The 16,645-nt window shown below is 40.0% G+C and overlaps 1 protein-coding gene across 1 annotated transcript; it reads right to left on the bottom strand.

The window, feature by feature from the left end:
- Positions 1 to 730: 730 nt before the first annotated feature.
- tspan2a (tetraspanin 2a) lies at positions 731 to 16,014 on the bottom strand. The gene is made up of 8 exons (XM_061043367.1): positions 15,805 to 16,014; positions 12,336 to 12,438; positions 3,097 to 3,194; positions 2,549 to 2,623; positions 2,343 to 2,435; positions 2,191 to 2,265; positions 1,896 to 1,979; positions 731 to 1,773 (listed from the first exon to the last, which is right to left on the bottom strand). Exons 1-8 carry the CDS (start codon positions 15,871 to 15,873, stop codon positions 1,708 to 1,710), a joined length of 663 nt encoding a protein of 220 aa, XP_060899350.1. The 5' UTR covers positions 15,874 to 16,014; the 3' UTR covers positions 731 to 1,707.
- Between the last annotated feature and the right edge of the window lie 631 nt (positions 16,015 to 16,645).

The raw sequence follows: 16,645 nt of genomic DNA on the forward strand, positions 1-16,645 counted from the left end.
AAAATTATAAAAAATTTTACCTTTTAAGGTTAATTCAACTATGATAACAGCAGCTCAAAAAAAAAGACATTAAAAATACCGGATACATTGTTTGCTAAGCCTTTAACCACATCCTGTGGCCTCAGTGAGTAAAGATTCTCTGTAGATGAATATAGGTCAGAGGGACTTTTGCACAGAGGATTTTGTCAAGGCTTTATTTCATTTTATGTTTTTTTCCTAGATAGAAAAAACCTTCACACTTCCATTTCATAAGACAGGTGCGTAGTAGAGCAACGTGTCCATTAAAACCTAAAGTTAAACTCCCAGGTGACAAAGCAAACTGTTTGTCTGATGTACGTAGATCTAGTATCTGAAAAGTTGCCAATACATGTTTGTTTGCCAGTAAGACAGTGTGCAGGAGTTTACCTTTAAGTTAAATATATGTTGTTTTTTTTTTACAATAAACACTTTTGTTAAATGGTATAAAGTAATTCTGTTTTTTTGGATGTCATTCTGAAGTTTCTCTCCACCTGTATAAAGTTAAACCTCTGTGTGAAATGTGCTATATAGATTTAGCTGCTTGCCTTGACTTGAATGGCAGCCATTTCAACTTGATGAGTGTACACGTTGTGCGTATGTGTTCAGGAATCTCACCGACCACAAAATTTGCATTTACCCTCAACTTGCACCTCAGATAAACTTACAGGAAGTCCCCCGTTGATTCTTCAACAACAAAAAAACAGCCAAACAATTCAATAAAAGCACACAAAATGTGTTTTTATTAAGGTTAAGAGTATGACATAAACTATATTATTCTATAATTCACATCTTATTGGCACACCAACAAAATTTACATCCAAAATAATCCACACAAAAAGGCAAACTAGTTCACTGTTACAGTTCACACATGCTCTCCGGAAGAGCTCAAGACGTCATGTTACTCGTGACCTTTTAGAATTTGGAGATTCAAAGAGTGGCAGTTTATCATCAGACATTTTCTCACACTTTGGGTTCAAACCATGCCTACATGTCCTGTATTGTGCTCTAAAAAAAAGAAATACTCGAGAGTGTGTTGGCTAGGACTAAGCACAGGCGTTATGTACATATCGAAATCAGCAGGAAAATGAAGCTGGAGGCTTATCGTTGTGAATAAATATACAGTAGGCACATTATGGAAACTCACTCTGCAAAGGTCGACTAGTCCTCCAAACATTTAAGCACACAAGATAAGGCCAATAAATGACTTCAAAAGAGAGCGATAAATAATGTCAAGAGCAGGTGCATAACATAGGTGTTTGTATTTACAGCATTACTCCTCAATCACAACATTCCCGTGTCAAAGAAGGCTCCATGTTCTGAGTCGTGTTGGAGTTACAGTGAACAGAAAGATGTTGTAACGGAGGAATGTAACAGAGTTGTGCCAAAAGCAGAGCGAGTGTTATGAAAAAGAGCAGAGGGTTAACTTCTTCAGGGCTTGTGGAGTGGGGGAGAAAAAACGATCCAGCGTATCGTGTTGAATTTGACCTGTGGACGGATGAAATCTTCTTTCTTTTTTAAGGAAATCCCCCACCAGCTCACTCTGGACTGTGAGAAATGAAAGTGAAATGTAACTTTGGTGTGTCCCTTCTCTTGCAGACGGGGTTGATTTTGAAGGGATGCAGGAGGGTGTAGTGGGCTTACTGGCTGGTGGGAATGGGATGGAAGAGGGGAAGTGGGGGTGCTAATCGACTATATAACCTCCCTGTTATTCCTGATGGCACAACACAGGAACATGCTGAGGAACATGCCAACGATCTGAAAGCAAACACCATTTGGAAAACGTTAGAGTCAAATCAGTATCATAAGACAAATGAGAGCAAAGATAAATGGTCAAAAAAATGACTGTGAATTCAATTTAAAGTTGTGACAATTCTCACCATGACTCCTGCGATTCCAATCCCAATGAATCCGATGATGTGCAGCTTCTCATTGAAGAAGTCTGTTATAGCAGTGAGACAGTCCTAAAACACAGCAGTTAGGATTTCATTAGGAAATGAAAGGGTTCACAACGTCCTGCTGTTAACTATTTCATATTAAAAAAAACACCAATTATATATCAGGACTGATTCAACTCTGAATTGCAGCAAATCTTTGAATCTTAAAATAGCACCACACTGCCACCATGTGGATTTGAAGTGTCATAGCAGTGTTTAAAGTATCGCATGTAGTTACCGGTGTCTCCTCTGGAGTAGAGTCTGCACAGAGAGCAGTAGAGGTTTCTGACATGGATCCTCCACAGCAGTTCAGCTGTCATGAAAAAGAGTAATGATGAGTAATAGATAACAAAATTAAATCATGAACAAGTTTAATTGAATTGTACTTACAGTTTTGTGGTAAAGGAGAGCTATTGCAGTGCCATTGGCGTTGGAGACGTCAGAGATAGAGCTGCTGTAAAACTTTTGGACTTCCTCAACAATCTGTTGTGAACAAAAGGTAACAAACAAATCTGTCATTTAGAGGATTCCTCTATAGATTACGAGGAAACATTTAAACATTATTTATTTTTAAATGAACGACTTAAGAGTTGTACCTGTTCCTTATTTAAGAATCCAAACACACCAGCTGCGATTTCTGCTCCAAAGATGATCAGGAGGCAGGCGAAGAACTTGGGAAGAGAAAAAGGTGTTATTGTCTCCAAGTTTGGGGGGGGGGGGGGGGGGGGGGGGGGGGGGGGTTAGGAAGGTAACACTTCACGTTCTAGGTCAGTTATTTCTTGTTAAAACCTTTAAACTGAGACTGAAAGTGTCTGTGTGACTGTGGGAAACAGCAATTGACCAAGCAATCAATTTAGTGAACAATTTCCTGATAATTGTCTGTGAAGTTTCCCGGTAAAGGTTTTTTTTTTTTTTTTTTTGACCTCTTACATGGAAAGTGTCCTTGAAAGGCTCTACCTAAATCAAAATTAACAAGACTTCATGGAGAGTGCACCAATCAAACTCTTTTTGTCTTCACAATTAGTACCAAATAGAAAAAAAATTCTAACAGGCTTCCCCCCCTCCCCCAAGAAGTTTGTATCCAAACAATAAAACTCAAAACTGTGAATGAACACTGTCACAGGCAGCTCATTTATGTACCCACCGACGAGAGAAGACACTGAGACTCTCGTACTGCCCCAAAACAGCCAAAGAACCCGACGATCATCATCAACCCTCCTGCCCCGAGGAGGATGTACACCGCTGAGTGGAGAAGAGGAGAAAAGATCAATACTTTAAACTGTGTCACTCTGTAGAAGTAAAACAGCTGATGAACTATACACCAGCCTAGTAATGTTTAGTATTAAAAGGCCTAAATGGAAAATGGAGACTAGAATCAAATCGTGGAGCTGTCACATGACTGTAGTTCACAGCTCCTCCACAGGGTGGCAGCATCACCCCACTCCTTGTGTTCTCTTCTCATGTCCTTTGTTCTGAAAAAGGCTCTTGTTGTTGTGTGTTTGACTACAAGAAAAGTGTAGGTGGAAACTCCTCGACTGGCCAGAAACCTCTGAATCGCCTCCCACAATTCACTCTGATTATCAGCATCCTCCTTCAGTGCAGATATTTGTGAATTTTAAAGTTTTGAGTCGAGATGAGAGACGTCTGAGCACAAAGAGAATCTCTGACACAAACTATTGGCACTTTTTCTTGGTTGTTCTAAAATAGCTCTCCTTTGTCTCTTTGCCTCCACTCAGTATATAAACGAGTGATAAAACAAAACTAATCATTTGAGGTGCCTTCATAGAGCCAAACAGATAAACTGAAGGATAATATCCACCATCACCTGCCATCTGGCAAGTGATACAGAAATATCTGCTGCAGACTACAGAGCAGCTTCTTTCCTCACACTCTCAGTGTCTTAAACTCAACCTCCATACTTTGACATAAAAATAGTTTTCCTTATGTAATTTAAAGAGACCTCTCCTGATTTTATTGTGCAAAACTTATTTGTTGTATCTGTCAGATGAAACCTGCATGGTTGTCAGTGGTCTATTCTGCTGGTTTTAAGCTGGATAAGCGCTCTTTAAAACAAAGCAAAAACTGTAACTGTTGACAGTAAATACACAAAGAGACCATCTGATGCAGCAGTGTTTTCTGCAGAAACCTTGCAATCCCACCCATCCCCACATGTCTCAGAGGTAGAATAAGAAACCAAAATAGATACAGACAAATAGGCCTCTGATTTCATCCTTTGATACATTATCACTCTTATATTTCATTTATTTGTGTGTGTCAAGACCTCGTTAACATGCTATTGAAATGATAGAAAACAGAATGGTTAGATGACATCACGTGTCACTGAAACAAAGACAGAAGGAAACTGCACCACGCATACAAATAACTTCTGGCCTCTTGAATTGTAATTAAAGAAATCAGTTAAAGCATAAATGGATTTTTGAAAATAATAAGAATACATTCCTCTTTAGCAGAGATTCCGAAAGTGTGGACCCCCCCGCTGGGCCATGAAGGTACTGCAGATGGGCTGCAGAGGGTAATGTCTTTTTTTTTTTGGGGGGGGGGGGGGGGGGGCACTTTTTATGCCTTTATTGTAGAGACAGGACAGTAGAGACAGAGTCAGAAATCAAGGACAGGGAGAGGGAAATGACATGCGTGAAAGGAGCCACAGGTCGGATTTCAACCTGGTCCGCCTGCTTCGAACACTCAGTTTTAAATGTTACGTTTCTACTCGCTTTTTCTTTTCTTCTTTCAAATACTTTATTGTATGCTGATGAATTCATAGCTTGTACTGCTTTGCCAAAGGCTGGTTTTCACAGAGATTGATTTGGGAAATACTTAATCTAAGTGTCAAAAGCTAACTCCTTCTATTGTTTGTTTGTAAATGTACGCATGGTCTGGGTGGACTGTGGAACTCAATTGCCCTCTGGGATAAATAAAGTTTAAGAGTAATGTGATTAGACGTTTGGTGGGAGCCAGAATGTTTTAGATCTTAAATTTGAAAATGGCATTCCCAGGTTTGTTAATGGCTGCTTGGTAGTTCATCATGTAACTATTCTAACACTCAAAGTATGTATTCATTCTAACACTACAAAATCCTGATTTCTTCCTCTATTTCATCCAATGACCTCATGAATTATGGTGTTGTTCAATCTAAAATTACAAATAACCCTGTCTCTTAGTTTTCATAAAAAAATATTTATTTTCCAGCTTTAGCTTTCATCTAAAGTCTACAGAAGTATCACACGATGTCATAACTCTGAGCTCTTCTTGCTATTTTTGCACAAACTGATCGTTCAGCCAATCAGACAGACTCCATGTTCCTGCAGGGTCAAACTGTAAAACACACGCCATCTGTCCGGTGGAAAAAAAAAAGAAAGAAAGAAGGAAAATCTAATTTTCAGAGGCTTGCTTAATTGCTGCAGAACAAGACTACATCCTCCCCCATCCCATCATCTCCTTACCTCCCTACGAGCCTCGATGTCATCACCTTCCCTCCTGTCTGCTCCCTTCCCTCACTACTACAGAGCCCCTTACACTGTAACCCAACACCGCAGAAGTCCCCCAGGTCCATGCTCAGGGTCTAATCAGTGACATAGACAGCAACCAGTGCAGCAATTTAATTAATCCTCATGGGGGGGGGTTGCAAGCTGTTGTTTTCCTGCTGCTGAACAGAAGCGGACGTAAAGATGAGCTGCTGGAAGCGAGGGATACCATGCTTCAAAGCAGTGTCTTGGTTTGAAATGGAAAATGTAAGAGGCCAAGAAAGAAAAGTGTATATACAAAGTGTCGACACAGAGCTTTATGTAGTGATGTTTTCCATCTCTTAATCCAGCCTCCACATGCATGCTGGTAGCGAACGTTAATAATACATGTCTTAAAGTTCTCTCTTTATCTAGCGTATCTTTGCACATAAAAGCTGTTTACAAGGAAGAAAGGTGACAGGATGGAAAGTAATGAATCTGTAGGGACTGCTGACGCTCTGCCTCGTTTTAGTCCCTCTCTCTGCGCGGTCCCCGTGCTGCTAGACGTGCAAGTAGGCAGCTCCATCGCTCTGCTCAGGAGGCTTAAGTTCATGTTTGTTTTGTTGCTAAGGCTCCTCTGTAAGACCATCATCGATCCTCTGCAGTAGCTCTCACACATTCAAAAGAACTGATGCTGTTGCGCTCAGTAATCTGCTGCGGGTTGTTGTTGCCTAACAACGAGAGCTGCCACAGGGCCGGGCAACACTTACGCACAAAGATCTTACATCTTTTTTTTCTTGTGTGTATTCATTATGATCAGTTACTCATTGCAGATTGTTCCGATGAATTTTGCATAAGTCTTGCCACAAATGAAGTCGTGCTTTCAGTGCTATTTGTCTGTTAGCAGGATAACAGAAAAACTACAAGCATCATAGGAAAACAAAGGAGCGCTGCTGGGTCTTTCTAGTCACAGATCCCTGAGTGCGGTTTGCTATGGTTAATCCATCTTGTGAAGAGGTGGCATGCAAACTGCAACTACCCTGCAAAAGACACTCCAGTGCACACTGTAGGATTTTTATGGAATTAAATGCCTTTATTGTACATGACAAAATATAAACATTTTAAACTAGCTGGTGCATTGCGACCGACTCAGGTGTTCATCAGTCGTTGTCGACAAGATGAACCACAACCCCTCCACAAGATGAATTAATTGAACTATAGCATCATATGTGTAAAATGTGTTGAAGGGATGACTGATGGGCCAAAGAAGAAAAATGTATTCTAGGTCGGACTCATGAACATTGTCAATTTGAGTCATCGGGATATTGATCCACAAAACATCAAACCTTTGGCCAGATCCAGATTCAATTCATGAAGGAGACATTTAAGACAGAGATCCTGGCCTGAACCTGACATGAACCTGGATCTGACTCGCAAATAAGTTTCATTATAAGAACTTTTATTTTTCCTAACAGCTGTTTTGTGTGTTTCCTTTCATAACAACCCAAGGAGTTTATGATATTATTCAAATCTGAACATTTTATATTAAAAGTGTTTTTTGATACTCCTCAACAGTGTGAAGACTTTGTGAACTACTTCCTTCAAAGTAAATATTCAAAGACGATGTGAGATAATGACACATCAGCTGAACTATGTTTTTTTTTTATCTCCAGACACACGTCATTGTTTTGCTTTCAAATATTCATCAGATTAAAGATCAGAGCCTTGTCATTGAATGACTTTAAGACACTGATGCAATTATAAAATCAGGATTTCAACATTGTTCCAGACTTTGTGCACGTCTGGACAGCTTAAAGTCCTCATAATACAAAAAAAAAAAAAAATCCTGCTTTAAATCCAGCATTCCTGTGTTAAATGTTCATTTATACATCTGCCACAACATTTCAATAAAGCATCATCTGAGTGTTTTAACATCAAAATAACTTTATTCTCTCCTCCTGTAAGCCATTTTAAATGTGTGATGACTCATCCTGCACTACCTATTTCTTTACGACCAATTAAAAAGCTTTGTTGAAGTTAATGATCCAATCGAATTCATCCCATCATTATGTCCCTCCTTCTATTTTGGGAATAATTCCATCACGACACGGCAGTTAGATACACTCGAAATCCTGTTTTATGAGGATTGTAATCTATGAAGAAGTATCAACATGATATTAAAGACAAATATCTTCTGTCTATAAAATCTCCCTCTTCAACGGTACCCTTTAGATCAACGGTTCTCAACCGCTGGGTCGGGAGTCGGGGCCCAGAGGTGGGTTGCGGAGTCATTTTCAGCGGGTGGTGAATGTGTGTCTGGAAAAACTTGAGTAAAAAAGTCTTTGAAGCACTTTGTTTGTTTGTTTTGTTTGGTTTCCTGCTTCTGTCACGTTTTTTACCGACTGAGGTCCAAACTGCACAATTTTTTCAGTAAATAAATCTGATTGGTCAAGAAATGTCAGAAATTCGGGGCCCCAATTTTTCACGGAGGAGAAGGTGGTGGGTCCCGAGGCTTGACGAGTTGACCTTTAGATGATATTATAGTGGAAGTTTAGGCACATTATTTGCCGCTGAAGTGTGTAGTTAACTTCGAAACAGAGTGTTATTTAAGTTCATGCTTCAGTAGAAACTTCAGTTGAGCTTGATGATATTTGCATCTCAAATGTACCGATGACGGTTATCTCACCTGCAGCTCTTTGCATAAACAGCTGTGAGAACATTCAGTCTGTTTCTGCTCACTGACACTTTAGATCATATGATGAGACTGAATAAAAGAGAAGTCTGTCTTCATGACTGCTGCACATCCTGGTATCTAAAAGTGTTTTTAAAGAGCGATAGAGCCTGAGCTTCTGGAAGGAAATACATACATTTGTTTTTCATGCATATGTAATAGTTTTGCTATGTTTTCATCTACACGTTTTATTCTGCTTTTACTTGTATTGTTGCACAGAACTTTGTCTCGGCGGATATTTCATGCTAAAATAAAGATAAAAACAATGATTCAGAGCAGCACTGACTTAATAATGTTTAAACTGTGCTTTTCTTCCGGCCTTAGTCGCACAAGCTACTGATTTTGCAAGTATGGTCTGCATGGCTCAGTATCATCGCTGCTGCTGTCACCTGCCCCACCCAACCTGCTGTCAGGAGGAGGGGGTGCAGTCAGTTCCATGGAAGCTCAGCAGAGAGCTGATGAAGTGAAGTCACCATTTTAGGTCATGGTCTAACCGGAGCAACAAGAATAGGCTTCATTCTCATCATCTCCTCCTACGCAGGGACAGCGAGCGAGAGAGAGAGAGAGAGAGAGAGAGAGAGAGAGAGAGAGAGGGCCTATTGTATGGAGTCCTGCTCCAAACTGAAGCCTGATTGTCTTTTCTACTATTCCCTTTTAATCACCTGCTGTGTGTTAAATTCAGATCTCTCTGCAAGAGGACAACAAGTTCCTCACAAGTTAAAAAGACAACGGACTACTTCCTGTGGGAAACAGATCCGTCTGTGGGACATCAGAGAACAGTTTGAATGCATTCAAAAGTTTGAAAATTGCAGCTGTATTTGGAAAATGTGTGAAGTCGTCGAGGGAAAAGCTCACCCAATAATCAAAGCTGTTTTGATATTGTCCTACTGCTTCTAAGAGAACGAAGCAGCTGAATGACATCTGTGTTGAAAATGTCAAACTGAAACAAAACTTTCCCATACTGTGCAAAGGAGAGGAACAGATTTAAAAAATGTTTTACTTTTGAATCAGAACTGTAAGTCCTAACCTTTGTTGGGAGAAAAGTTAATTTTCTGTTGTTACTGTGTGTACAATAACAGCTCTATGAGGTTTTTTTTAAATAAACGTGAAGGCTTTACAAGTTAAGATAAATGTGTGTGTGGATGTTTTTCATCTACGACGATTATTGTTACCTTTATTGCTTTGTTTGTTTTATTTTCCTCTCAGAATAATTCATTCGTTTATTTATAGTTGCAGGATTATGTACAGCCTTTTTTTGTTGTCTTTTTTTATACGTCTCAATGTTTTATTTTTTACTCCCAAAAGGTTCAGAATCCCCACAAACACAATCGATCTCTCACAAGTCTCCTATTTCATAGTTGTGACATTAAATTAAATCTATCGTCGTCTATGTTCTGAGTTCTTCAGTGAAAGTCAAATTTGAGCTGCTTTGTGGTTTTGTTGGAATGTTTTAGTTAGAAAATGAACGATTTGGTACTTGTTTTAGTTGTTATGTGTCCTAATGGATGTATTTATTTGATCCTTCATTAAAAATCAATTTAAGTACTTAAATCTGCTTCCATGTGTGAGGCATGGTGAGAGAATCAACGCACTGTAGTCAGGTGTGTGAGTGACTGATTGGCTCTGCTTCAGCTCAGGTGTGTGAGTGACTGATTGGCTCTGCTTCAGCCCAGGTGTGTGAGCGACTGATTGGCTCTGCTTCAGCTCAGGTGTGTGAGTGACTGATTGGCTCTGCTTCAGCCCAGGTGTGTGAGTGACTGATTGGCTCTGCTTCAGCTCAGGTGTGTGAGTGACTGATTGGCTCTGCTTCAGCTCAGGTGTGGGGAGTTTATATATTCTCGGGGTCTCCAGTGCTCTGTGCTGACTCATTATCTCGCCTTCAGAGTTAGTGAGAGGTTCTCCCTGTGTTTTATCTCGTCTTAAACACAAACAAAACCTTTCTGTGTATTTGCTCTCTATGGCAGTCTCTCAGAGTGTAACTTTTTCTACTCCTCTTCCATTAACTTTTAAGGCCTCCCTGGCAGCCTTTGCTGTTTTCTGGGTCTCCTGAACAATTTAGGTTCGAGTCAGCTGCTCGGCAGCAGTGGTGTAGTGTCTTATATTCGGTGCATTATTTAGTTTAGTCAGCTTGTTTTGGCTCTATACTACTTGTTTATTTTTTCTCCTCTCCAATCTTTCGCTTGGCTAAAGTTGGATAACTTTAAGACACCGCTGGGTCCACACCTGTGTCCCCCCCCCCCCTTTCCTGACACCATGGTCCAAAAACACATAGCCTAAGATCATATGTCACGAGTTCCTGTATTGTGAAATCAATAATAAATGTTTCCAGATACGAAACCTTTCTCAAACAAAAAAAGAGAACCAGAACTTCAGAGTCTTTTGAGAAAAGAGAGTTTCATGTTCGTCACTTAAAGCGTGTGGCTCTCGCATTGATCGATCCACTGTCCTATAGTAGATCGATAGTAATTATCTAGTCAAAGGAAAAATAACATTGATTTTTGTGAACATGATAATTTCTCTCCACAACCCATAAACCAAAGTGTTTCCATTAACAGTGCCTTTCACTAATGTCCTACTCACTTCCTCTCAGCACGTAGCACTATTCGTCACTTTAAGGATATGAAATGGGCCAATAATAGGTGAGGATGAAAGTGATGTGTAAAGCCACTTTGCGGAGGAAGTAGTTATGAAAGCTCACAATGCTTTCAGAGTAAAATGAAGCGTTAAGCGTTCGTTACTGCTCAGTAGCACCTGCTGCCTCTCAGAGCTGCTCCGGTTAAACTGCTGTTTGGGAATCCCCCCCGGGAAGCTAACAAGGGTTTGTTACACGGTTATCACAGTGAGTGCACCATAAAACTGATGACATCATCAAGCAGGAAAAGTGGTGCCGCACTGTGTTCCTCACTTTTGTGAGTTTAAGTTGTTTTACACACAGAGCTGTACGGTGGCCTACAGGAGCAAAAGAGCTGTAACGGCTTAAACACAGTGCTAATTAAAAAAAAACATGCAGCAAATTCAGAAACAATGCAAACTCAAAAACACATGCATAAGTGTTTCTTACTGTGTATGCATTGTATGTCCTTGCAGTGTGTCGGCGGTAAATACAGTTTTTTTATTTCAGTTGCATCCTGTTGTCAGCATTGTATTTGTTTTGGACTTTTGAATGTTTCTGAATTGGCATTGATTATGTATTTAAAGGCATGTAATGTAAATGGTTTAAGTGATTTCCCTGGTCAGCCACCATAGAAATGAGTCTTATTGTGCAGCAAAAACACATGTATCCCTCACAGTCTCTTATTTGATACTTGTTCAATCAAGTTTTTCCACGCTGTTTTCCAATTTCTGCCTTTAAACGGAAATTAATCAGCAATGTCGCATTTTAAAACTATAAATCAATATTAAGCTTAAAACGTGTGACTTCTCAAAGCTATGGCTCCTTGAAAAAAATCCTAATAACGAATATTTTGCTTGATATTGTTGCCATCAGGATTGTTAAACACGATCATTGTTTGATTTTGCAACATCTCGATCGCATACATTTTTCAATCTTCAACACTATCACATTCTGAACACTTTGAAAAACTAGCGATTAATGAAAATAAATAAGTGAATAAAATATTAGGGCTTTCACACTTGCAGAAAACTCCTGAATAACTCCTGATATTTCCAGGAGGAGCTGTAGGTGTGAATGCAAACAGCCACATTTTTTACTCAGATTTCACCTGCCAGACCCCCTAGTATTTTTTTCAGAGTGGCATGATGTGAGAACGCAGCAGGATATTCTCAGGAGAATTAATCTCAAGCCAGTGGGAGGGGGAAGTGACATTTATATACTGTGACTGGAGTCAGTGCATATAGTGTATTCATGCAACATCCGGCGCACAATCACTACTTTCACATTTTCAGGATAAGATCAGTAAGAAAAAAAAATGTCCTGCTTCGTTCAGAGGGGTCGCCAAAATCCACACAACCTGTAAGTTCCTCACAGGAGCTTCACTTTTGATCCAGAGATACATATTCAGTCATCAAGTCAGTAAGCTACACATTTAGAGTTAGTTAAATTCTTTCAACAAATGAAGTCAGTCACGCGGTTTATCACGCGTAAATACATTGAAATGCAATTTAAATTCAATTAAAATACAAGGTAAATGAATAAAAGTGTGATTGGAGGTTGTAGAAACTGTGACGTACCAATGAAGAAGGTGTCCGGGGCTCCATCACCTGTCAGGAGCTCCACCGTCTCTGGATCGAACCTGAGCCACAGTCCCACTGCCAGAACCAGCAGGCCCGACAGCTGAGTGGGGAGAAACGAAACCATTGATATTCACATCATACTCACGCACTTTTTCATATAGAAGAAGAATGGTGAAGTTTTAACTGATGTCTTTGATGATGAGTCCTCAGAGTCCTGGCACTGAAATCTCTTAAACATTGAGGCCCATCATGATGGTTCACTTTTTCTCTGGTTCTTCTGATTAGGATTCTGTAGCTGATGCTCGTCTTTGTCCTAACAGTAAAGAGTCTCTTGATGCTCGCTGTCTGTTTTCTCGTCTGTTAGTTCTCACCGAACTTCTGCCAGAAATGTTAATGCAGGTTTCAGACTCTTAAAAATGAGTGTTGGATCCCAAACTGAAGCCAAAAGAAGACTAACTTCTTCACCGTGTAAGACACACGTTAGCATAAGTTGTAAAAAAAAAAAAAAGGACATCCATCTTAACGTGTTAAGGAGTTTGTCACAACACTGAAGTGACATCAGCGCTCCCAGGGCGAGCTTTACCAGAAATAAACTGATCGATGGAGAGTCGATGGAAAGCAGGAGTCACCCTGAGAAAGGGAATCCTTCTGACCTTGGCTTTATTTGGTCTCAGCTGCAATTTTTGTCACAAGTTTAAAAAATAACAGAAGAATCACGAGATGTCAAATATATATAATGTGTTTTTTATGCTTACATCAATGATATTTCAGCTGATAACATAACTCTAGGACATTATTAAGTAGTAACTTTAAAAAATAAAACCACACATTTGGTGATGTACGTCGCTTTGGATAAAAGCGTCTGCTAAGTGAATTGTAACATTGTGTAACATTTGTGGGAGAAAAATCCTGATAAAACCATCTGTTTAGTGTTGATTGATTTCCTTCCTGAGAACATTTGAGATACTGTAAAAATAACTGTTAAACACCCAGAATATCACATCTAAACGTCAGCATCAGCGGCCCATCTCCCATGGTGCATTTCAGCCACAGGCGGTGCCAGCCTCACAGAGCCGGGTGATGTAACTCGCAGTGTTATTGGCTGCTCGTTTGGCTCCGCACCCCAAAATGACAGCGTTCGGTCATTACGCCTCTTTTGGCTGCGACCACAACGGCACTGCTTTCCCTTCCCCTAAAAAAAAAACTCTGAACAAAGAGGCCGCTGTCATTTTGGTGACACAAGAGATCGTCTTACAGAGCACAGAGGAGCCAACGCCGCCGTCAAAGTACATGTGCACTGTATCATTACGCTGTAAAACATGAGGATCGATTCATGACAACTACAGCAGTCTATTATGGACAAACATGACAAAGTTTCAGCGAGTCTGCTGTGTGGTTCTGATGCTTTTGTTTTTTCCACAAATGGACAGCAAATGTAATATTTTTGTTTTTTTTGCATGCTTTTTCAGACCAAACTCACCATATGCACACGTCCTACTTTTGGCTCTAGGAAACTGTGACGTGTAGTTATCATTATTGCAAATCAAAGATTGCAAAGAAAACAATTTTCACATCATAAAATTATGAAAGGATTTATCATAAGTCGCAGCCTTTTCATGCACTTTAATGAATCCACTTTTAATCCATGACAGATTATAAAATGAGCCACAGCTGAATTAACACAGGGGAGCAATTCAAACAAAAGATATGCAGACTGTGTCATCCAAAGTTGGAGCAGAAATAAATTACTTTCACTCTTTTATGGTTCTCAAACAAAAGGAGCTGGAATCCCAAAAAAGGGATGTCTGATCTGCAGTGTCATGAGATAATGAAATGAAGAGGAGGATAGCAGAAATATTAAGATCCAGCTGTTAAAATCAGTCAGATATTCATTCATCTCCTTTGTGCTTCTGTAAAGGAAGAGTTCTTCTTTTACTCTTGAGGTGAACAGGCTGCATTAGTCTGCAACCTGTTAAAGGGACTACATGCCGTCCATCATTCCTCACATTTATTAAAAAAAAAACGTTTTCCATGAACTGTTGAGATGATATAAAGTCGGATGATGAAGTGAATCCACAAAGAGGATTCACAGGTAGGGCTGGGAAATTAATCGAAACCGACATTCAGAACCTCTAACCGATGTAATCTTGCCCATGTCGATTATTTTTGATTATTTTCAGGGCAGTCACTTGACGACACGTCCAATCCGCAACATGGAAGTAACGTTTGGACACATTTTGTATTTAGGGAAGACGACACAGAACAAAAAGAAGTTAAATGTAAACACTGCAGAAAAACTTTTTGCAAGAAATGCAAGTTATTATTATTTTTTTTTTTTACTGTTTTATAGAAGTTAATTTCTACTTTAAAACTAGAATGTGCTGTTTTCAATTCAAGCGATGCTTTGATTTGATATTCAATAAATAACCACAAAATAGTTCATCAGATGTGAACTCTTTCATTGGAAAACAGATCCCAGCTTTAATAGATGAGCATATTTACAGTAGAGACCATGTCAGTGAACTATGAGGGCAAAACTAAAACCAAATAATCGTTTAGTAATCGTAATCGAGGTAAAATGTTCAATTAATCGTGATATTGATTTGAGGTCGTATCGCCCAGCCCTAAGTCACAGGTGAATCTGAGCAGATCTAAAGCTGCGAAAAGACCAACACAAACCTCATCCATGATGTGCCCAAAACAGATAAACCCTATTTTTAAAACACACACACACACACACACACACACACACAATACACTCACGACACACACTGTGAGACCAGTAGCAGGAAAGTCACACAGTGTGTGTGTGTGTGTGTGTGTGTGTGTGTGTGTGTGTGTGTGTGTGTGTTGTACACTGCATGATGACTACCTCAGTGCATTATACAGTCACTATAAATCACATGAGTGTTAATGTGTGGGTGGTTTACAGGCTGTAGTTTGATTTAAACATGAATTATTAACATCATTTAGTAGATGGAGTACTCTTTATGGGCAGTAATGAGCTATTAGGGCTCCATAATGGATTTAAATGAAAATATTGATGATTTACAGTCGCTGGTGTTTTGCATCAGCTAATGGGCATCCTGGTGATTAAATCCTCGACATAGGCTACATTGGGTTTGGTTTGTGATGTCAGAGGCACTCTTGAGAGTTTGCAGGAGCAGGTGGAGCGAGACAGTCTGCAGGTTTAACTCTCCAAAACTCAAGTGCACAATGAAACGATCTTATTAAAACCATATCTAACACGATAATTAGACACACTGTGAGCCTGCAGTGTGCTGGACATGTAAACAACACAACTAGGCGGAGCACTATCAGGTTTCTTTTCATGCTAACAGAGCTTGATGAGGTTTAAATTACTCCATAAAACAAACCCAGTTACAAATAATACAGAGGATCTGCATAAAAATAATAATACTGAGGAATATGAAATAGTAGGCTATAGCCTTTGCAGCGGACTCACCCAGAAGATGAAGTTGAAAACGAAAAGCAGATATTTCACGCATTTCATCCCGCCCTGCACTTTACTCATGATGCCTCCTGATCCGTCACGAATTCTGACTAGAAAGCTTTAAATTTCTTTTGCTAATTCGCCTTTTCTTCGCGCCTTCCAGCTGGACATCAACCATGCAATGATGCTGTCCTGCACCGCTACATCCAAACATGCGCACAAGCTGCAACAGACAGTCTGCACGCTGCTAGGCCCCGCCCATTAAGCGCATGAGTGCAATGTGTGCGCGTGTGTGTGCGTGTGTGTGTGTGTGTGTGTGTGTGTGTGTGTGTGTGTGTGTGTGTGTGTGTGTGTGTGTGTGTGTGTGTGTGTGTGTGTGTGTGTGTGTGTAGTGTGTGTGTGTGTGTGTGTGTGTGTGTGTGTGTGTGCGCGCGCGCTGAGGTACAAAGGTACACCAGGGACGATCTGGGACCCCTGAGGAATGACTCCAACAGATCCCCTGTAAGCACCAGGTGTAAATTCAGTGTTTGATATCACATCGTTGGTTCTGGTTTGGAAAATTGTTGCTAAGTATTGGAAATAAATCTCCCAGAAAAAGATCAAGTAAATAGCCTACATTCTGTCCATCGCGTTTCATTTATAAACGAAACAGTGCTGGATTATATAACTATCGATGTGGGTAGGTGATGAGAAACTGGTGTACAGAAGTGCCATCTGTCTGCAGTCCCTTTTTTCTTTTTTTGTTTTGAGCAGATATAATGAATTCAAACTGTTCAGTATGCAGAGGATGTCCAGACCCCCCCACAGGGAGCCCACAGGGTCTTTGGGATCCTGTACTGAAGAAATACATTCA

This window comes from Labrus mixtus, chromosome 7 (assembly GCF_963584025.1).
Source record: "Labrus mixtus chromosome 7, fLabMix1.1, whole genome shotgun sequence".
Classification (NCBI taxonomy): Eukaryota; Metazoa; Chordata; class Actinopteri; order Labriformes; family Labridae; genus Labrus; species Labrus mixtus.

What these genes read in the sequence shown, in the direction of transcription:
- tspan2a (XM_061043367.1), bottom strand. Translation starts at nt 15,873, where the DNA reads ATGAGTAAAGTGCAGGGCGGGATGAAATGCGTGAAATATCTGCTTTTC. An exon ending in GATTCTTAAATAAGGAACAG is followed by an intron (nt 2,436 to 2,548) that starts GTACAACTCTTA and finishes TGTTCACAACAG; the next exon opens with ATTGTTGAGGAAGTCCAAAA. An exon ending in CTACTCCAGAGGAGACACCG is followed by an intron (nt 1,980 to 2,190) that starts GTAACTACATGC and finishes GCTGTGTTTTAG; the next exon opens with GACTGTCTCACTGCTATAAC.